At 38.1% G+C, this 24,390-nt stretch overlaps 1 protein-coding gene across 1 annotated transcript in view; it reads right to left on the bottom strand.

Moving 5' to 3' along the window:
* The window catches only part of LOC124383122 (receptor tyrosine-protein kinase erbB-4-like), a 415,468-nt gene that overhangs the window by 211,538 nt on the left and 179,540 nt on the right, over nucleotides 1–24,390 (bottom strand). Inside the window, exon 2 of the mRNA XM_046845511.1 lies at nucleotides 12,831–12,982. Within this exon, the coding sequence (XP_046701467.1) occupies nucleotides 12,831–12,982 (152 nt within the window). The remainder of the gene's footprint in view (nucleotides 1–12,830; nucleotides 12,983–24,390) is intronic.

Here is a 24,390-nt window from a genome sequence, read left to right as displayed (position 1 = left end):
AAGAAGCTGCTAAGAATATACTTTCGATGTTTTTGCAGGGAAAAGAAGGTGGATTTGGAAAACAGTTTAATTTGTAAAACAGACTAATTCGTCTTAGCTGTTCTTATGCAAATGAAAAAAAAAATGCATGAAATTCTGTTATTATAAAAAGAACCAAATTTAATTATTAGTTATTATAATTGTATTAGTTATTGGAAAAATAACCAAAAGCATTTATATATATATATAAAAAAAAAAAAAAAGTAATTCAATGTCTGCATCTCCGAGGCTGACAGAAATGCAGAATTGAGGGATGCTGCTAATATAAACTTAAGCATGCTTTTGGAAGATAAAGAAGTTCCAAGGCTTTCATCATTCAGAATGTCATCGTTAAAATGAGAAATGTACAATAATAATGCCAAGTTAAACCTCATTAATGTATTTATAATGATGCATAGTTTTAGGGCTAATGATTTAAAACCGTAATTATTTGACCAGATTTACATTATGGAAGAAATAACCAGCTCCAGCCAGCCAATCAGAAACAAGTATTCCCTTAATCTTAATAGTACACTTGATATTTGACCCCTCAGATCCCACATTTAGTCTGTTCAGACTCCTTGCCGCTGCCAGGCGAAACAGATTGACCAAAACAAAGACTGCCAGACACTAAAAACTGCTTTTCCTGGCAGCCGCAACGATTCAAAACACCCTCCCATAACCTCTGCATCGTGTGCAATATGATTCTTTATCCAACTGGACAATCATTTTACAATAATTTCATTTTCTGTCACAAGGCAATATGTACTGTTTTCTATGTACATATAGGTGAAGGGTTAATGGGGTCTTTTACCTTTCACATCTACATTACGGCAATTTTTTCTACATTTCGCATATCCCAGCGTTAGATAAGTGGGGTCAAAGCCATGATATGACATGAGCACCCCTGAAGTACAGAAGGTTACAGAGCTTGCTCAAGGGCCCAAGAGTGGAAGCTTGGCAATATTGAGGCTTAAAACCCAGACTTTCTGTTTAAATCCCAAAGCAGCCACCAAGCTCCCACACCTGGGCCCTTGAGCAAGCTCTTTCCAATGGACATTGAGTCAAGGTTTCTTTCTCATACCATCTTGGGGAGTGCACCAGTCACCACTGGCTCACTTATTAGGAATAAATCCATTGTCCAATGTCCATTTTTATTCCTAATAAGTGAGCCAGTGGTGACTGGTGCACTCCCCAAGATGGTATGAGAAAGAAACCTTGACTCAAAAGCCGTCCTCATCTGGGTGGCACAGAATGTCCATTTGTTAGAATTCCATCCTTGTTGAGGTGTTCAGTGATAGGTGCAAAACTGTTCATGGAGACTGTGATACCATTGTAGCAGAATGATGATATCAATTCCTGTCCAAATCCATCCTTAAAATTCTTGATTTGTTTTCAATCTTTAGGCTCATGGATCTCTAGGCTGTAGAGATCCCATGCCCCAGCTTCACAAAGAAGTTTTTTTGCATTCACAGTGGCATCATTTCTTTTAGCTTGAGCAGTGTCGCAACATATATTTCCATCCCGAGTTACATTAATTTCTCGCCAAGATCTTCAAGTGTTCTCCTGCACATCCCACAGATTTTCAATGGGGTTAAGATCTAAAGTAAAGGAAAACACACCCTTCCTCTGAACTAAGTAAAAACATAAGTAGTGTTAAAAGAGAAGCTGTCAGTGAGAGCACAAGCGTAACCCCATGGTTCTGATAGGAGTGTGTGTGTGTGTGTGTGTGTGTGTGTGTGTGTGTGTGTGTGTGTGTGTGTGTGTGTGTGTGAGCAAGTATCAGACTTTTGCACTGGAAAATAAACAATTGGATTAATGTATCTGTAGTGTTAACTGAAATACACTATGGGTTCTTGCATTTCTGGTAAATATTTACTGTTTTTATTTTGTTCCAAGATTTGTGACCTGGTTTGAATGATCATACAATTTCATCATACATTTTAATCCATTTTGAATGAAATTAGAAACAAGAAAGAACCAAATTTGTGATTTATTTTAATTTGGTTTATATTGGATGCCATTCATGAGGTGTGAACAATCTATACCAAAGGGCTTAATAGTCACCATTGTTGTACTACAACACGCTAGACACTCAGGCTTGTTTTTATCTTCCAGTGGGCCAATCAGTTCGCAAAGCAGCCTCAAATCACCCCACTCAGCCCCCTCGCATCAATATTTAAGAAGCATCGAGGCAAATAAAGAGAAAAGAAGGAGGAATGATTAGCCTTCAGCATGACCTAGGAGAGCTGGAAAAATAGTGCAGATCATAACGAGCGCCATGCCGAACCGTTCCAAGGAAAAGTAAAGAGCATGTCTATGCTTACAACCCGTTACAAAACAATTGCATTTGCCCTTTTACATCTGGAAAGAAATGCCACCGAATTTAAATGCGACTTGTCTAAGCTGTACTTTTCGTTTGTTCTTTTTTTTTGCCTCGCATGTGGAACATAACGACAGCCGAAGGACAGAAAGATTTTTAGCAAAGGCATGGCAACACTGCGAGGGGAAGAGATCACTTCAGATCACTCATGCCAGCCTATTCTTAGAGCTCGAATCTTAGAGACACCATTGGAAAAACAATACAACCGGAGGGAGATAGTGAGTATATGCGGGAGGGTACAAAGATAGGCAAAGGAGGTGATGAAAAAAGAAAAAAGATACAGATAAAACAAAAAAGAAACTCCAGATTTACTCTGTATACCATCATATGTGGCCTGATACAGTTTATATATATATATATATATATATATATATATATATATATATATATATATATATATATATGCAGTACAATACACAGGAAACAGAATTAAGAAGTTCATCTCATAAATCCTCTGGTACGAGTCATTCGTTCTTTTGTCACTTGAATCCCATTGACAATATGCAGTTTTATATAAACATATATTAATTATTCGAATTCTAATTTAAAGATCATGTATGTAGACATGTTGGAGGATCTGCTTATTGTGATCAAATAAACAAAATGGACTAAATGACTCAAAAAAAGATTTGTTCATTTTCATGAACGAGAGCCAAGAACCAAGTCACAAAAACGATCCGATCTTCCCATCACTAGTTTGTAAGCAGTGGTAACTTGGTGACACTGGGATTTGAGATCATGACCAATTCCATATATATCTTCAAATAATTAGCTTAAAATATTTTGTGATATACGATTTGCTCAGTAAAATTACCCCCTAGAAAAACATCACTATGAAGAAAATTCTGGAAAATATTAAGTATTCGAATGGAAGCATTTTCCAATAATATTTACACCAACATGAAACTTCTGACAGGTGAAGTGAAAAAGATTGATTATCTTGTTACAGTGGCACCTGTCAAAAAGTGGGATATATTGAGCAGTGAACAAGTGTCTCAAAGTTGATGTGTTAGGAGCAAAACAAAAGTCCAGAAAGCCAAGACGACTGGGCCAGAGCATCTCAAAACCAACAGGTCTTGTGGTGTGTCTCTGCTATGCAGTAGTTAGCTCCTGCCAAAAGAGGTCCAAGTAAGGACCCAGGTTTAGGGTCATGGGTGCTCAATGCTCATCGATAATCATGGGGCGTGAAAGCTAGCCCATCTGTTCTGATCTACTGAAACACACACTGCTGATAAAGTTCATGCTGACACAGATAGAAAGGTGTCAGGACACATGATACATCATAGTTTCCTGCAAATCGGTCAGTGTACCCATGCTGACTTCTGTACTCAAAGTGTCTACACTGCACCAATGGAAGAAGGCTTTTATGAATCACTTTTTGTTTTACATCACGTGGATGGCTAAGTGAGTATACATTGCGTACATTACTTGGGGAAGACATGGCACCAGGTTCATTGTGGAAGAAGTCAAGCTGGGCTAACAAAGACCTTGTGATGCTCTAATAAAGGTTCTGCTGGGAAACCTTGGGTCCTGCATTCATATAGTTCTTACTTTGACATTTAAATCCTACCTAAACAATGTTAAAGTGCCCTGAGCATCAACATTGCAGAAGAAGTTCAGGAATGGTTTGTGGAACATGACGAAGGGCTCAAGATGTTGACTTGGCCTCTGATTGGAAGTGTTAGGTCAGTGGTGAAACTATAAGACTTCTGATTGGGAGGTTGTGGGTTCCAATCCCAGTACCACCAGGCTGCCACTCCTGGGATCTTGAGCGTGGGCCTTAATGGTTAATTTTGATGAACGACCGGAGGGAGATAGTGAGTATATGCGGGAGGGTAAGAAAATTAGCAAAATGCCATCAATATAGATGTAAATTCTGCAGATCTCAAACTCTGATAAACATATAGGCCCAGATTTCAACTTAAAATCTTGAAAGTGCATGCCTCAAAGGGTCAGAACTGTATTGTGACAGAAGGAGGAGCTACACAATATAAGGCAAGTGGTTTAAATGTTATAGTTGGCCGATGTATATAGATATCACAATTTTGCTGAATTCTAGAATTGGTTAAAGTATAAAATGTGTTTTCATTTTCATCGTCAATCGTTCATTTTGTATAAACTCTAAAACATTGGGTTTTTTTAATAGGAACATATTACACAGTGATTTTTATGGTTCTAAACAAATGGATTAAAACTGCTATAATTTTAATATTGAATGATGATATGGTGATGTTTTCTGTGAGGAAATGAACTCCACATTATATATGCAAGCAAATTATAAATGTTATAAATGTTTTTTGACATTGTCAGGACTAAATGTAAGCTTTTAGAGAACCAAAACAGTTATGCAATTGAAAACAGCAACGTAATAGTTTCTGTTGTCTTTCTTCTAATATTACAGAAAACTTTTCTGTAACATTTCTAATGAGATCAGATTACATTGAAAGATGGATTACATTTTTGCTGATCTTTACTTAAACAAATGATATACACCATATGGACAAAAGTTTGGGGACACCTCACCATAAGACATCCCATTCTGCATCTAACCCCTGTTTGTTGTTATATTAATCTCCACATTTCTGAGATGATTTCTGCTTGTTCAGACTCAAGGGTGTTAGTAAGGTCGAGTACTGGTGTAGGTGAGGTGTGGAGGTATTTAGCAGGACATCCTTCACTCCAACCCATGTAAAGCATACCGTAATTTCCGGACTATTAAGCGCACCGAAATATAAGCTGCACCCACTGAATTTTACAAAGATTTTTATTTTGAACATAAATAAGCCGCACTGAAACTAATGAACTTTACACAGACTTTAACGAAAGACAGCGTCTGTTACACAGCTTGTATCTAAACAGTAGCCTACCAAGAAAGTCATTGTTCACTGTCTTCCTCCTTCCTTTCACAACAATTTCTCTTGAGTTTATCTTTTGGCATCGTCGTGTGTTTAAAAATCACCATCGGTGAAGCTTTTCTCCCGATGCCGTGCAGCTCAGAACACAGGTGAAGTGTGTTTTCATGCCCGGTTGTTTTCAGCGTGACGAATGATTCGCATTTCCTGTAGACAGTCCGAGTGAGAGGCAGGTCAAACGTCAAACCTCATCCATATTTATGATGTGGTGCGGCCCGATTCAGTGGGAGTGCATCTGATTTAATATAAAGAGTTTCATTGGTTCACCTGAACCCGTTCTGCAATTTCATTGGTCTAATGTTATGGGGCTCAGTTTTTTGGATTGAAGCTTGTGAAATCGGGAAAACCCAGAAAAAAAAACAAATATTAGCCGCTTCATTGTTTAAGCCGCGGGGTTCAAAGCGTGGGAAAAAAGTAGCGGCTTATAGTATGGAAAATACGGTATATTCAACGAGCTGGCTTTGTGCACAAGGGTATTGTTATGCTGAAACAGATATGGGTCTACGAACAAACCACAACAAAGAATTCTTTATTCTGATTGGCCAGAAAGTGTTGGTGAATGTAAATGTTATTGGCTCTATAAGTGGAATAAAGAAGAATCAACAATCTTTATATATATATATATATATGAAATAAAAGTAGGAAAACTCTTAAAAATGTCACATACTGTACATTTCAGAAAGAATCCTGAATTCTTCAAATTGTATATGATAATTTACTTCTCAATTGAAACAAGTAATGCTAATAAATTGCACTTGCACTTTGCCAAAAATTACTTTTGAAGTATATATTTTTCTTTTTTTTACTTTGTTGTACCCCACCCCAAAAAATATAAATAAAAAAAAGCAGTGTCACAATAGATTGGATTTCTGCATATTATATGACTCAATTGCTCACATCATGCTGTTAAAGGTAATAGGATGTGACGAAGCTTTCATGAAGAAACTCCATCGACTCTCTTTTAGTTTGTGTTTCCCCCAAAACGTGATCTTTTTGATCAAAGATGCAATAACATTGGACATCCTACTGTGATCCTTCTGTCTTGTAGAACGCTTATGTTCACTGATCATAATGAATGCTGTATTCTCAAGTTCCACCAACTTTTATCTTTCTTTCTTTCTTTCTTTCTTTCTTTCTTTCTTTCTTTCTTTCTTTCTTATTATTTTTTTAAATAAAAGTGCTAATGCTAATGGTGGCACAGTTGCATAGCTACTAGCATTGTTTCTTCAAAGCTCCAGTAGTCCAAGTTTGATCTTTGTATGGAGTTTTACATGTTTCCTACCATGTCTGAGTGAGTTTGATGATTCTTCTTAATCTCAAAAGCATAATTGGGTATGGAGTTAAAGGATCATCCTTTATAGTTTCTTATCAGGACTTTTAATTTTAAATAAAAGAACCAATTCAATTCAGTTTTATTTGTAGAGATCTTTTTCTATCTCTCTATCTGTCGAAGGACACAAACAGTGTCTGTGTCTTGTCTTTTTCTTGCATCTGGGGATGGTTTCACCTCAACAGCTTAAAGATCCTTGAAGTTACTGAGCAACTCAAGAACACTGAGACTACAATGGTTCAGGACCACAGGTTGCATGAACAGCTCCTATCACTGAACAGAACTGTAATGGATGGACATTCGATGTTGAGGATGAAGAACAAACTTATAGGCACTAAACTTAAAGTCTTTTATACAATTTCATAACCTCTTCATCTCTCTAAAGCTGCTTTGAGACAATTTATGTCTAAAAGATAAAAGAATAATAATAAAAATGTCTCTAGGTTACGTATGTAACACTAGTTCCTTGAGGGAACGATAGGCTGCCTTGGAACGCATTGCGCTCCAGAAGCGTTCCGATACAGCTCGAGTTCCTGAAATGGAACTATAGGTGGATGCTATATATCTGCTTAGCAAAATAATAATAATAAAAAAAAGCATTTAGTTCTGGACAAAACACTACTAATGATAATATCCGCTTACCACATGCTAGGAAAACTAAAACGAAAGCGTATTGTTTCCATTGGCACCCCACGGGATAATTGACCAATGGGATTGCAGTTCGAGATGCGTCGGAGTTGACAAACGAAGGCTAATCACATCTTAACAGCAGCAAATGGTGCCCTTGTGTTGTTTTTTTTTTCCCAGCGTCTCTGTTCCACCCTGTTCCTTGTAAGACCACAAAGCCAATACTGAACATTTTCTGTTTATTTTGCAGAGGTCTGAGACGTGTCACGTTCCGTACGGACGGCTGTCAGAACCCGTTCGAGGTCTTTTGTTTTGTCTCGAGGCTGCCGGTTACAGCGGGTTAATTGAACATGTTAATTGAGAACACAGAAAGCCAGGCAGCGGGGAAAGAGGCCAGAGTGCAGTGTGTATTTTTGGTAAAAGATTATTAGTGTTTTTTAAAAGACATTAATAATACGCTTCCCAGAGGCTTCGGTGCTGTTTAGGGAAAACTTCACCTTGAGGAGGAAAAAGACGGAAAAGGCGAGGCTGGGAGGTGAGATCACTCCACCTGTTCTCCGGCTGTCTCCCGGGTGATGGAAACTGGCGCTTTATTTTTTAAAGATAGCCTGAGATTGATGGCTGCCTCCCAAAAAGCCAGAGCAGCTCTGGTGTTAAATGGAGTCCATCTTCCTGACTGCCTCTGGGGCTGATGAATTAAACCATCCATATGATTAAGATCTGTAATTCAGTCCTCACAGCATCTCTATATTTCTCGTTCGGGGTATTTTTTGCTCAGACCCTGTAGGTAGATTTTTTTTCCTTCCTTTTTTTCCTTTCTCTCTCTTTCTCTTTTTTTCATTATTGTGAGATCTAAGATCACGCTTTTCACTGCATCTCTTTTTTTTTTTTACAGTTTTTTTTTTTGCGCTATGTGTGCGAGCGTGATCCACATCCCACTTGAAGTGACCCACAGCTCCACAGCCGTACTCATTCTTTCATTCTGGCATCATTCTTGGGCTGCTGAGACTCAGGCCTGCTCTGCTTCCGCAGTAGTTAATGGGCTGATGTGTGGTTAATTACTTGCCACCGTCTGCAGGCGGAAACTGTAAATATTTCCATTATCATCTCATCATCATTAGGCAGACAATTAGAGAAGAGCCTGGAGTGAGGAAAGATAAGACATATGTGACACATTCTGCCATTCCGGGTCAGAAGTTGCGATGGGCTGTTTGCGTCAACTCCAAATATTTTTATTATTACCATTGATTTTCAGTTCTCTTGGCTACATATTAACACAACCGAATTACACTGTTCTACAAAATTCAAAGATGTGCTTGTTGTTTATTTGGATCTGTTTTGGATGTGAACAGCTCACCTTCGATTATCCCATTTTTAAAAATGTGTTAATGAAAATATCATTCGAATAAAACAGGAGAAATTTCGAAGAGGATCTAATATGTAATTAGATCTTTTGTGTAATCAGATCTAATAATCAGATCTTTTGGGTAATTAGATCTAATGTGCAGATCTTTCGTGTAATCAGATCTTTTGGGTAATCAGATCTAATAATCAGATCTTTTGGGTAATTAGATCTAATGTGCAGATATTTCTTGTATTCAGATCTTTTGGGTAATCAGATCTAATGTGCAGATCTTTCTTGTAATCAGATCTTTTGGGTAATCTGATCTAATAATCAGATCTTTTGGGTAATCAGATCAAATGTGCAGATCTTTCTTGTAATCAGATCTTTTGGGTAATCTGATCTAATAATCAGATCTTTTGGGTAATCAGATCTAATGTGCAGATCTTTCTTGTAATCAGATCTTTTGGGTAATCTGATCTAATAATCGGATCTTTTGGGTAATTAGATCTAATGTGCAGATCTTTCTTGTAATTAGGTGTTTTTGGGTGGGTATTCAGATCTAATTGGCTGAACTTATGTAATCAGATGGAAAAAGTAATAAGATCTTAAGTGCAGATGAGTCATTTGATTTTACAAGTATTTATTCTTCTTAGATCTTCTGAGTAATAAAATCTTATGTGCAAATCTATAGAGTAATCAGATCTTTTGAGTAATCAGATCTAATATGCGCATCTCGAGTAATTTTAGGTATAATCTGTTCTAATGCGCAGGTCTTATGCGTAATAAGATTCTATAAATAATCTGATCAAATCTAATCCATAAGAAATTGGATCTAATATGCAGATTTTTATATAACACTAAGTTTATATAAATAAATAAACATACATAAAATCCTCCATCTTCATATATTCAAACTTGTATTAGTTTAGATTTATTAAAGTATTGTAGATTAAGTTTAGGAAGTTGTGTGAGTCATGATTGGCTAACACCGCCGCCTCACAGCACCAGGTCCCGGTTTGATCCAGTACTCAGGTCACTGTGTACCGTTTTCTTTTTTAAATCCAAGACTTCAAAAATACATGATCAAATAATACCCTTTTGTCAGTGGAAACAATGCAGAGCTTCATTTCTCCTGTTATTTAACAAGGTTAGATCTCCTCACATAACAGGAGCTTGCATAACACGTTCATCTCACCACCATCTTCTGGGATAGACGATAGAACAGTTTCTCCTGCTTTAAAAAGCCCTTAATGGCTTTGAACTGGTGTATCTCACTGCATGTCTTTTTATCTGGACCTCGACACATCTGCAAATGTCAACCTTATAGAAGTCCCAACTGGAAAATCATAAGGAAATTAGACATGCTGGATTGGTTTAGTGTGATTCAACATTTCACTGGAAAGGACACTGATCCGGTATAGATATAGATTCATTTTCATCTTTAGTCCATTATTCCAGAATTCTGTAAATTTCATATTCCTATTACTTTGATTTATTTTATTAAAACATTTATAGAATCTCTCCCAGTGCAGATTTTTTATGCTAACTTTTCTTTTTTTCTTTTTCTTTGTTTTACTTTCTTTTATTCTCTCCTATAGTACTTTTTCATTCTTTTTCCGAATTAGTTTTTTTTCTTCTTAAAAAAAATACATAATACATAAATTAAAAATGTCTCTTACTTACTTTCTTACTTATTTTACTAAATTGCTCAAAACTTTGAGTGACTACATTATGATGTGCTCTTTGCACAAAAATAATAATAATATTAATAATAATAATGATGATAATAATAATAATGAATAATAATGATAATGCATGTTTTTTATTAATTAATTTGTTTGTTTATTAAAAAGTAATGTGTAATGTTTTGCTTTTGCAACATTATTATTATTATTATTATTATTATTATTATTATTATTATTATTAATGCATTTATTTGTTTATTTGTTTGTTTTGATGGTATTGATTTAAAATGTAATATCTGAAAGTTTTGCATTTGCAATAATAATAATAATAATAATAATAATAATAATAATAATAATAATAATGCTGTTTAATTTTTGTATTTAGGGTTCTATTGAAAAAATAAATGCCATATGAAATGTTTTGAAGTGGGAAACTATGCTTCATTCAAAATATCTTAATTATGCATGATGCAATTTGTAGAAATTTCACCAAAGCTTATCGTTTCCATGACAACCGACACACTCACGTTCTAGGATTTATACAATCTGCTTGATGCTAAACACTTTCCAGTCAGCACAGTCCTGTTGATTACGAACATGCTCTGTATGTGTGTGTGTGTGTGTGTGTGTGTGTGTGTGTGTGTGTGTGTGTGTGTGTGTGTGTGTGAGCTAGTTACTGTGTTATACTGCGCTGTGTTTTATCAACTGTGTGTGCTACAGTTTATAAAATCCAAGTCCGAACCTGAATTCCCAGCTACTGACCTCAGCTTTGTGTGCAGCACTGCGGGAGTAACCAGACGCCAGCCAAGATCGAGACTGTTAGCAACTCAGCTACAATTACTGCCCGGCAGGGCTTCACTGTTTCGGCCCATCCTCGAATCAATCGAACTTAGTCAGTGTGGACTGAGTCCAAATTAGTCAACCAAGCACTGGAGGTGAAAGGCAGGTCAGCAGGGGTTGCCACCATGTTGAAACATACACCACACATCCAGACATTTTCCTTTTTTTTTTGACTGTTACACTTCTTGGAGAAAAGAATGCTGACCTTTCTCCACTGCCCCATTACTAAACAACCCTCGCCTGATTTCCCTTCGTCTGACAAGACCTGACACCAGACTGAAGGAAGAAGGCAATCAGGAAACTGACAAGGTCAAATGCCAAATTACCCCAAATGCACTTCAATTCTCTCTTTAGTTTTCTGCCTCAGATTACCAAATCCAGCGATCACCTCCGTTCTAACTAGGCGTGTACCCGAAACTGAAGAAACATATTAGCACATATCAAATAAAATTAGAATTTGATACAAATACAGATATGAAAAAAAAAAGTATAATACTGTTGGTTTTGTTTTTCTTCTCCTTTCTGTTGTCAATCATTAATGGTTCCACCAGCTCGACCTAATCACTGCCTTACTGAGCTCCAAAATAAATCCAAATTCAATATTTTACCAATTTTCTTCACAAAATGACCCACAAAAGAAACTCTTTTTTTTTAGAAAGAGATCGCACTTCACAAGCCCACACAGAACATGTGCTGTTCACAGGGCAGCAAATCTCTACCGGTTTCTCTAAAACATTTTTTCAGCCGAAAATATAATTAAAAGACTCTTTAAAAAAATTACAATTTATGCAAATATTCTAATAAAATGGAAGTCCACATCATCTCACAGCAGCACTGTCTCAGGTCAAACCTAAATAAGTACCAGTTCCTCGACCTCAGCTACATCTCTGAGTTCGTAATTAGCCACTACCATACTACCATACAATCTAATCCCATATTTGGTGAGGTGGCACAATACTCTTGTGGCCCCTGAGCATGGCCCTTAATCCTCTGTGCTCCAGGGGCACTGTATCTTTCTTACTACATACTTGGTATTAGCTAAGTTTCATCTGCACATTCGCAATGATAACTGCTAACTCATTGGTTAAGGTGCCGGCCTTGAAATTGTAATGTCATGAGTTCAAAACTCGGCACCACCAAACTGCTATTATTGGGCCCTTGAGCAAGGCCCTTAACCCTCAACTGCTCAGGTTAGTATTTTTTTTGTACTTTATTTCTGGACTCTGGAATGATGACAAAATGCTTCTTCTTTGTTATGTGTGGTAGCGACTAATTATGAGGTCATGCCCATGTAGATAGATAGATAGATAGATAGATAGATAGATAGATAGATAGATAGATAGATAGATAGATAGATAGATAGATAGATAGATAGAATATCGCAGAGAAAAAAATCATAAATATGAATACATATGCTGACACAAGTAGCTAATTTTGATTGTCTGGGAACACTGGACAATTTCTTCCTGCCACTGTGAATTATTATGTGGTTAAGGTGCTGGACTTTGGATTGGCAAGTCATGAGTTCAAATCTCAGCACCACCAAGGCTTCCATTGCTGGGCCCCTGAGCAAGGCCCTTAACCCTTACCTGCTCAGGTGTATAAGAAATCACTGTATGTCCATCTGAATTTTTTTTGTGTGTTTTATAAGTAATTATGAAAGTGGATGAGCAGAAAATTCTTTCCCTACCCTGAGAAATGACAGATCGCGGCTATGGTCGATGCTGGTGATCTCCAGGTTGCCCATCACCACCTCGCAGTTCTCATAGTACTTGCGCAGGGTCCGGTACTGCTGCTCTAGATCCGACAGGGTACTCAGCTTGTTCTGCGTGCCAGTGCACACTGCATAGAGACAGAAAGACAAATAAAGAAAAAGATGAAGAGATTACATTCTGAAAGAAATTGACAGCAATTTTAGGTATTTTACACAAACCTTGGTGGCGTATATAGAATTAGAAAGACTTCTCCTACACCTAATAAACTCAGTGTGCAGAAGAATGCACACACCAAGAATCTAAACAGTTGCATACTAGTGAATCGCTAACAATTTGGCAATAGATGGAAAAATATACATAAGGTTTAAGATTCAAATAATAGCTAATATACACACATATAAACATTTCTCATGAGATCAGCTCGACCTGTAAATAATAATAATAATAATAATAATAATAATAATAATAATAATAATAATAATACTGTTATGGACAAATGCTATAGACAAAAGTTTGGGGAGACCTCACAATTCGATCAGTATATCAAATCTCATTCCACCTCCTTTTATTGTTATAATAATCTCCAAATTTTCCGAGACAATCTTCCATTAGATTTTCTGAAGATTTGTGCCCATTCAGACACAAGGATGTTAGTAATGCCAGGTACTGATGTGGGTGAGGTGAGGAGGTTGGGGGTTCAATAGGGTTGAGGTCATAACTCTATAGCAGATCTTCCACTCCAACTCATGTAAGGCATATCATCATGGAGCTGGCTTTGTGCACAAGGGCATTGACCAGATTTGGCTCTTGCGGACTTCGCCCTCTTTCTAAAGATGATGATCCAGCACAAAGGTCAGGTTTTTTGACATCATTTCGGAAATTCAGTGTGAATTGCAGAAGGTGCTTAACACGCTTCGAAAAAGAGACTTCCAGGACACATTCCAGAAGTGTCAGGAACTCTGGGAGCACTGTATTGCTGTTCAAAAGGACTGTTTTGAAGGTGACAGTGTGTAAACATAGATAACTATTGTACATTCCTGTAAATAGAGCCTCGAAAATTCGATGCCACATCATAGAGCTGAACAATCAAATTCCCAACACTGACTGTTGAGCGTTTTGACAACGTGACAAGCCTTGGAGTCACCAACCGCTCGACGACTATTCCACCATGGCTCAGCTATTGATTGTGACATTGAGCATAAAGTGCTTTCCTTTCTCTATTGATCAAATCGTTCACAGCTCGCCGGCCAAAAATGTGCGCGAACGGCAGACCGAGTCGAAACAGGCGATTCCCACAGTTGTATATGGATGGTTGGCAAACGCGCCCTGGTTGAACATGTTACAGCTGGGTTCGTCCTACAGGTTCATCCTATCAAACCTGACAAGTAATTAAACACAGCCACTTTCCACCCATCATGCCGTTTTGAGCACTCAAAGACATCTGCCATCTGTAGCATCAGCTGGCGCTGCCCGGCAGGCTCCGACAGCACAGGAGAATAAACCCCGTACTCTCACGCTCCACCGAACTGCTGTCACAACAGCCTGCGGCGTCGGGGAGAGTGGAGCGAGACTCCGAGAGAGAAACAGACAGAGCCAACAACAGGCTCTCTGTAAATTAAACAATGGCAGAAAAAGCTCACACTGGCTACTAATCGGTGCAGTCGGATTCAAAATACACCAGTATAATAATAGTTACCCAGCAATTCCTATGCAGCCATTCTCCCCTTTGTAGGCAGGAGTGTATGGTACAATTTGACCACACCCATCTACACTAGAGATATTATGGTGACAGGAAAGCCAGCATGAGCGTCGGTCAGCTATAGTTTTTCCGGGTGTATTCCGCAACGTTGGCTCTAGTTGAATGTTGTCAGGTTTTTGTCTGACTCTGCATGTCCAATCAGCAGCATGTTGGCGAGAAAGAGAACTCCGATTGGCTATTCAGCTTAGCGAATAAGCACACGAAAAAGTGGAACCATTGAAAGCAAACAACGACGGAGTGAAAAGAAAACACACAGATACTCCTTGTCATTCTTGCTACTTGTCCTTTCACCTCAATTGAAGAGAGGATTATTTAGTTATTATATTGCTTGACAAGACCGAGGGCTAGAAATGCCAGTGCCAATTGCCAACATGATTGAATGCTGATTGCTTTACATATTCAATGCCGAGTACAGACTGCTGCCCCCTGCTGGTATGGGACTTTCTCTGACACAAGCGCAGAACGTGCACGCTAGTTGGCCGACGGCTGTATGTACTGTAACTGCTGCCTTTATATTATTTGTACAGTTTCTATGATCTTTTTTACATTTTGTAAAATCACCTTTAATTAAAGTTAAGCTGCGTTTGTTATTTGGACTTTTGTACATTGTTTTATTTGATGTATGTTGCGGTACTTTTGTTAGAAGCCTTGTTTCGGGGGGTCGTGTGCAGAAGACTGTACGGGCGGGTTTCAGTCAAGAAAGCTAGTGGCTCGCACGGACATTATGGATGCTCCGCTAATAGTCTGTTCTAGTCATAAAATGACTTGAACTATCATAAGGAAGATTTAAAGACTATTTTAATTTCTTACAGCATGCAGCCAATGAGGTATTTTTTTTATTTGTCTGTATTTTATATCTGTAAACCGCCATTACGTTTGTTGCTCACGTGTGTAAAGCTAATGTGTTTGTTGTGTTTTACTGGAAAAAGTCATGTCTGTGTGTTGCGATGTGAGGCGACTCAAGGCGACACAGAGCTAGTTTTCCTCTGAGCTAGTTTTCCTCGGAGCTAGGTCTTTGACATCGTTTGTACAGATTAAGCAAAAACCTTACACGATCTTAAAAAATTGTTTGGAAGTAACATTATACAACAAAACTCAACAACTCTTCTCTCTCTTTCTCTGCCTCTCTATTACATTTTTTTATTCAAGAATGTCTATTTTTTTCTATACAATCTCTGATGAAGACGGCTCAGAGCTCCAAAACTTATATTGCCCTTCACCGTGTCAAGCCATTGTTCCTCCTTTCTGCTTTTTTTCATTAAAAAAAGAAAAGAAAGAATATGAATAACAAAACTCTCATCTTCAATGTAGCCATCTCTGTGGAAACAAATAAGACCTTGTGCAAATAATACCTCCGGACCCTTATTTCATTGCGACATACAGAGAGTGGGGAAAAAAAAAATACTGAACAAAATTAAGGAATGAAAGGAAGCGTGTACAGGTCAGCTGTTGGCCTCTGAGTTTTCAATAAGTGTTAGCATGCATTAGAGGGAGGGAGGGATTATAAAGTTCGGTTGCTGGTAATAAACAGTTATTGCACCCTCAAGGCATCAGGGCTGATATTACACAGGAACTATAGGATCGAGGCTCATGGGGAGCGGAGGCAAGGCAGTGGTGGTGGTGGTGGGAAAGGGGGCGCTTTATATTAGCACAGCTGACAAAATCCTGTGTGGGAGACTCCATGAACATTGAACATCCAACAGACAATTCACACAGGCTAAGCATTTAGAAATACTTTGGATTAAGGTTAAGGTAGAGGAAAATGAAAAGGGCTAGTGAAAAATTCATTCACGACATTTATGACATTTCCAATTTTTCCAGCTAACTAGAATTGGTACTTCAAGCTTTTTTTAATCATTGTGTCACGAAGTCTTGCCATTTGTACGGTTTGCAGTTCTAATATCATCTGTACAGCATTTTTTTTTCACGAAAATTCTGAATTCTGATCCTTTTAAATTGTCTACCACATTTTCATTAGGTTTTGACCCCTTTATTTGCATTTTGTTTATCCAAAAAAAAAAAAAACCTTCTTAACTTTTCAGTCAGTCTGATCCAAGAAGCAAGTCTCTGGGATAATTATTAAAAGGTTTTGCTTTATACTTGTCACATGTACATTACAGCACAGTGAAATTTGAATTTGCATATAACTTTGCATATCCCAGTGATGTTGAGAAGCCGGGGTCAGAGATGATACAGCGCCCCTGGAGCATAGAGGGTTAAGGGCCTTTCTCAAAAGACCAAAGAGTGGCAGCTTGGCGATTCAATTCTGTTTCTATAGTGCTTTTTACAATGGCCATTGTCTCGAAACAGCTTTATAGAATGTAACAAAAATGTAAATATAAGTGAGCTATGTGTATTTATCCCAGATGAGCAATCCAGGGGTGACATTGGCAAGGAAATATTCCAATAGATGATGTGAGAGAAAAACCTTGAGAGGAACCAGACTCATAGTAGACCAGTGAAGCTCTTCCACGCCAACCCATTTAACCATATTTTCATGGAGCTGGCTTTGTGCCACAAAGGAGGAACTGGTTTTGGATCTGCTAGATCAAGTGAAGAGGAAAATTTCATGCTACGGCATACAAAGACGTCTTATACAATTGTGTGCCTTCAACTTTGTAGTTAAAAAAAAAACACAAAGTTTGCACAAAATCTTTATATAGTAGCAGGTCTAAGCAACATAATGAACCCAGACCAGTGATCGCTTCCCTATATTTTTATTCATGGACTCTCCATGCTGTCTTTTTATATACGTAGGTAGTCGATAAATTGGACACGCCAACTAAAAATCTCAAAATGTAGCCTTGAGCACGCGGTTCAAGTGGTACATGGGGTAATTATTCCGAGTCATGTCTCTATTTGTGAGCACCGCTGCTTAATCTGCTTCCAGACAAAACAGGATGAAAGCTCCATCTCCTCGGTGAATCTCCACACACAGCACCAGGCACGGAGATGTCAGCGTGGCACCGACGGCTTTATTTCCACTGCTTTATTCCCCTTCACATTGTCAAGGGTTTCAGATTCTTTTTTTTCTTTTTTTTATTTTGTTGTTGTTTTGGTTATCATCCCAGACATGATGGATAAAAGCAGTGAATCATAAATCTGTTTTTTTTCTGTCGTATATTTAATTAATGAGAAGATTATAAGCCTGGGGTTTAGAAGAAAATAAATAAATAATAAAGGGTGGTACGGAGGGATATGCATGAGTATGCGCTCGGATGAGACAAAGAAGTGCTTTCGATACCCAGCAGGTGGTCCAGGCATTAATCACCTCATTAACGGATAAGAGATTTCGCTTCTGCTGAAATCCCACCAGACCAAGTGGCTCAGGGATTACAAAGACCTCAAAAGAAACTTTGGATTAAGTAAAGAGACGGAACAAAACGCCTTTTTTTTCCATGCCATTTTGATGGACAGCTAAGGTTACAAATTCAGATCAAATGTTACATCAACATATACGCAGGAATGGTTTTGAATTCCGAATCAAAGTACCCACGAAGCTATTTTCAAGATGTTCAAAATACTAAAATCACTCCGGTGTAATCTGTGCCTCCGAGGTTGAAAGATTTATCTTGAGTCGAAGCGTATGAGACGCTAGCTCACTAGCCTCAAGACCACTGCAAGTTTAAACACAAGCACAGTAAAACTGGGGAAAAAAAAAATTATAAAGATTATAAAGATTTTTTTTTTTCTGTCAAATGAGACACAGTGTACCATGACTACCATCTAACTACCATCTAATTACCATCTAAAAATAAAAAAAAAATAGCATAATAATACAATATATGGATGAAGGTTTGTGGACACCTGACCACAAGATTGGTATATGCGTTTTAAACACTGTGCACAAATTGATCTCCATGAAGATATGCTTTACATTGGATGGTTGGAGTAGAAGATCTTCAATGGCCTGCTATAGAGTTTTGACCTCAACTCTATTGAACACCTGATGAATGTGAACGCTGACTGCACCCCAGACCTCCTCACCTTCTCACCTACATCAGTACCTGACTTTACTAACACCCTTGTGGCTGAATAATATGGAAGTCGTAAGAGGCCATTTGTTTCAATTGTTTTCACATGATCACAACTTCATTTTCTGGTGAGCTTAACATAACATTGTTTCCTCGTGATCAGTAATTCATTTAACTGTGTATTCTGCAGGCAGCATCGTAGACAAGGACGTGTCAGAGGATGCGTGGATGCGTGCTGCAAATGGTTATGGTTGTTATCTATGATTTTGCGATGATGCTGCCTCTAGATGTCGAATACACAGAAAAATCATGTACTGATCAGGAGAAATGTTTTAGATGCAGCATCATGGATAATAAACCTGAAACAGTTGTGGCAGCGGACTTGCAGTCACGAGAAAACAACTTTTGTTAAAAATGTAAAAATCACAAACCAGAAAACAACTGATTGTGTCAAGATTGCGAGAAAATCAAGACAAATCAACATAAAAATTGAAATTACGATGCATGGTGTCCATGGAATGAGCACAAAATCTCCACAAAATCTAGTGCTACACCTTCCCAAAAGAGTGGAGGTTAGTACTATTATTATAACTAGCAAAGGAGGATAAATGTGGGATTTCATATTCAAAAAGTACATCAAAAACGTGTGTTTAATCAATATACAAATGACACAACAGGACAGAGGTGCGATTTGTGTGTGGCTTGAGCAAAAAAAGCTAGCGAACAACATGCACAGCGTTTCTCTTTTCAGTGCACGCTAAGAAACACGGCATAATTACTGACATCAGACCCTTGACTGACGCTAATCTAGCATTTCTTTCTTTTATACACATTAGCTAAAAGATATCCAATCATCTGAACGTTTTAGAGACCACATCATTAGCTTTGTACTCCGCTTCAATCGAATGTTACCACAGAATTTTATTACCTTTTTTTTTTTTCACATGTTTAGCATTGGCCGACAGTCAAACCGGTTCGAAGTCCTACCAACGGTGTTTACCTGAAGAAGTGACATTTACGACTTTATTTCATTTGTCAAATCACTAGTTAGTGCCATGACCTTTCCCATCATCAATTCAGCAGCACCAGAGAAGGAGTTTAGATTCATGTGCGATTTTTAACTGCGATCGATAAGCCATTGAGAGGAAACCGTTTTGTTTGGTGTGCTATGGATTGGATTTCCTGCTTAATTGACCAATCGCATGGGGTGAGTTTGTAGGTTAAAATTGGGGGAATAGGCAACCCATTTTTGAAACAGCCCACACAAATTAAAAGTATAATCCTTTTTTTTGGTCTCTTGTTAGAAATATTAGAAATAAAAAACTTAAGTCCCTTTCCTGAGAATGTTAATAGATAGAGAGCTGGATTGGGAAGTTTTGTAGTATGTAGTGTGTGTGAGTGTATGTGTGGCCACACTTCCTGGCAGAGGGTGAGAGAAATGGCTTTGCCATTATCTTTAGATTAGAAGTGGGACCAGTGTGCTCTCCTTCCATGTCAAGTTGAATAAGCTTCCCAGGCTTCTCTCTCTCACTCTTTTACTTTTCCCTTTTCTTCCTCTCAAACTTTCTCCTCTTCTCAAATAGACACACAGGGCAGACACAGCTGGTACCCATAGGATCTTTTGGTAAAGTATTGGCCATCCTGCCCTCTAGTCAGCCACGAGGCTTTTCTGTCACTGTCGTGCCACAGAAGAGGAATAGCTTCCCTTCCTTTCTTCACAGCAGTCGAGGTTCTTACCTCACCCCTGACAAATGCACAGTAAGAGAAGAGTTCTGATGATGGGATAACGTCTAGCAGGGTGGTGTGTTTGCATGAAAGAGAGTGGCAGAAGAGAGGGATTCCTTTGATTAAACCAGGCACAGCTGATGCTGAAATTGAATCAGCTTCCTTTTTCTGTATGCAATCCTCTTCTGGGAATGAAAAGGGAAAAAAAATAAAAAAGGATCCGAAAATGTGAATTGTGTCATATTGAGGAGACACGCTCTCGTTTTTCATAAAACACATTATACAGTATGGGTACTGTTCACGTTTCTGCAAGTCATGAGGTAGGCCCTGCGCATCGGAAGGGACTGGGGATACGTCACCTGAAATCGATTTCTGAGTTACACTACATTATTATGATAGGTTTGTGTGAGAAGCGGTATTAAGGCCATACTTACTGTCTGACAGTTTGATGTAACGACAGAGAAATTTATATTTGGGCTGGTAAAGATGCACAAAAAAATCCATTTAAAGGCTTATATCAAATATTACTGAAATATGATGCTTAATAATAATATTTCTAATTGTTATTTAGCGTCATATTTCAGTAATATTTGATACTTAATCGTACTTAAAAAAAATGATGCATTGTTTTTTTCGTTCATTTTTATACATTACTTCTTAAAAGAGTCAATCATCAAAGTCTTAGAGTGATCAAATCAAGAAAAGCCTTAATATTATTTTAGTATTGAGACTAAAATATAGACAAAATTAAGTATATCTTCTTCTTCTTCATCTTTCGGATTCTCCCATTAGGGGTCGCCACAGCGGATCATCCGTCTCCATACCCCCTGTTTTCTACATCTGGTTCTTTCACCCCAACTACCTGCATGTCTTCCCTCACCACATCCATAAACCTCCTCCTTGGTCTTCCTCTTTTCCTCCTTCCTGGTGGCTCCATCCTCAGCATTCTCCTACAGATATACCCCATGTCCCTCCTCTGCACATGTCCAAACCATCTCAATCGCACCTCCCTCACCTTGTCTCCAAAACATCCTACATGTGCGTCCCTCGAATAAACTCGTTTCTAATAACAACATTAACAGAGAAGAGTGAAGGTGACTACTTGGTGTGCAGTTTCAGAAGCTTTATATGTCATTTAAAAATCAACCCCTAACTTGAAAGGAAGCCAGTGTAAGGATTCTAAAATAGGAGTCATGACTAGCCGCCTGACTAGCCGCTAATTGTGGATTTTTGACTACAGCAAGAAGTGTATTACTGCAAACTGTGTGGGAGAAAAGCAAAAGTATTAATCCATTTACTTCTCAAACAAACAAATCTAGAGCGAAACAATATATGTATATATAAAATTGTATTTCTTGAAATTACGGCATTTGGTAGACGCCTTTATCCAGAGCTTTGCAAAACTTGCATTTATCTCATTCCGACCAGCTATGGGTTTAAGGACCTTGTTTAGGGGCCCAGCTTGGTCATCTATAGTACTTCTACAGTATTTGGCAGAGGTATTTATCCATTTAAACAACTGAGAAGATAAGGGTCTTGCTCAGAGACCAGGAGGAGCAGCTTGGTGTGGATTTGAACTCATGACCTTCAGATACAAAATCCAGTGCCTTAAACACTAATCTACCACCTCCCCATATATGTAGCTCCAATTTTGTTGTGGTGCCAGAGTTAATAGCTCACTATTCCAACTCCATTTGTATAAACTCAAACTTTCAATTTACAGTATATGCATTTAACATTAAACATTGACATGGTTATGTCTGAGTGCACTTTGCCCTTTGGGTTGCGATAATAAAACAGTTTTGCTGATACCTGATGATCCCCAGATCAGCCCTACAGTATATACACAGTGCGATGCGACTTTAAGATCCCGACACGCAGATAAGAACAGTGGAGAATGATTCAGTGAGTCATTTAAGGACAATTACTTTAGCGTGCTGCAAAGAGACGTTAATACGCTCCCTGTTCTTATCAATCACAGCTCATATTATAATAGAACAGGAGCTGCTTGTGTTATCACTGCTCTGGGGTTTATGATATAACTGAAGTGGGGCTATTTTAAACAACAGGGCAAGATGATAAAGATGATGTTTATATACTAAGGATGTGCATATTTACCGATACGTTACATTAAAGATACATATAAAGCAGCTACCAATACGATGAGATGTGATTCAAAGCAATATGATGCAATAGAAAAGCATGATGCTATGCAATTCAATAGGGTACAGATAGTTTACTTTCATTTCATTGGTTCAGACAGAAAGCAAATCATCTTAAATGCCTTCTCACTTCCAGCGCATGGCCCTTTCACAAACACGCCTTTGTAGTGCAAAAATAAATACCAATACAAATAAAAACAGACGCTCTTTTCCTGTTGTGTCTCCAGGAAGTTACAGCTCTGCCTCTGCCATGTTAATCTGTATTCTATGTGACTCACAGGACACGCCTCGGTCTCCGTAGCGTTGCGATACGTCATATTCACGTAGCATCAGCAGTGCTGAGAGAACGCGCTCGAGAAACAGTTCAGTGAGAAAAAAATTAATCTACATATTAATATAGGTCACAAATTATTAGTTACTTTCTAAATTATAAAAATTGTTTTTTTAATCAGTGCATCACAATTTTATGCAGATGCACCGATGGGCATCTTATTATCCTTATTATAGACATATCATGATACTCTCTGTTCAGTATTGCCAACCAGAATCCAGCAAAACATTGAGAGACCAGGGTGATGACATTACCCATAATTCTCTCATCCTGGCTCCTTCTGACTCTGTCCAGCATGGTGATCATATGTGGACACTAATCACTGCTTCCAACCAGTTCGGCGTGGAGCTCCTACTGACCGCATCTCCTGTTTCATTACTCATAATCCCACACAGGCTCTTTTCAAGCCCTGAGGGTTTTGGTGTCACAGAGAGGAACAATGTTCCAGGGCAGAATACACTTCGAAGAGCCTAGAGCCGATCCTGAAAGGGATCTGAGGGAATAAGCTGTAGGTTTATCTCAGCTGAGCGCAGACATATTTACACAGGGAAGGAACAGGAAGTGTAGCCAAATCTTTCTCCTTCAGATCCAAATATACTGTAGCATTTGGACCTTTCAATCTTAATTCTCACATTTTTCCTTTTGCTTATATCATGATTCTAATGATAGTGGATTTGATTTATCAACTCGTAATGGAATATCTCTTCGACCTTTTCTCTACTTTTTTTTTGTTCCTATGCTTCCACATCAACTGCCTAAAGTTCGATGAAATCGTTCATGAACGAGTCGTTCATTTGAACGAGTCTTTAATGTGACTCAGAAAAACGAATCATCTCAAAGAGTGATTCATTCATCGCAAATACTGCAAAGGTATTGGACAGGAAGCGTAATTGAATAGTTTATCTCTCCACTCTTCTAGTCCGAGTCGTTCCTTATTGTGTCATGTGTCTCCCTTATACGCTATGAAGGTGATTAAAGGATCAAAAAATGAAATGAACTAAATGACATTTCGATGAATGAGATTCAAAGAACCAAGCCACTAAAACGATCTGATCTTCCCATCGTTACCATGAAGTTCCTGAGCAACTCAAGGACTTTGAAAATAGATTTGAATTGTAATAAATATCCAAAGTTTACTACAGTGGCTTAGGACTGCTGTTTTCATGAGCAGTTCTGCAGTTAAGCTTCTATCACTAAACAGTACACACTCAACAATGATGGAACTGTAATGAATGGACATTCCGTGCCACCCAGATGAGGACGGGTTCCCTCAGATCAGGTTTCTGGTTCCTCTCAAGGTTTCTTTCTCATGGCAGAAATCTCTGGGAGTTTTTTCTTGCCACAGTCACCACAGATAAACATGATGATAAGGAACAAACTTACAAACACTTCACTTTTATACATCCTTATATCCTCTTTATCTGTGTAAAGAAGTTTTGAAACAATTTCCATTGTTAAAAGCGCTTTAAAAATAAAAAGTCGTTGAATTGAATTCACTACTCACCCATGAAATCTTATATAATAGCTAGCAATATTTTCTGGCTTTGGTTCTGGAATTTTATTTACATAACTGCAACAATTCAA

Source organism: Silurus meridionalis, chromosome 3 (genome assembly GCF_014805685.1).
Source record: "Silurus meridionalis isolate SWU-2019-XX chromosome 3, ASM1480568v1, whole genome shotgun sequence".
Classification (NCBI taxonomy): domain Eukaryota; kingdom Metazoa; phylum Chordata; class Actinopteri; order Siluriformes; family Siluridae; genus Silurus; species Silurus meridionalis.
Note: the sequence above shows the minus strand (reverse complement) of the source record. Positions and strands in the feature narration are given on the sequence as shown.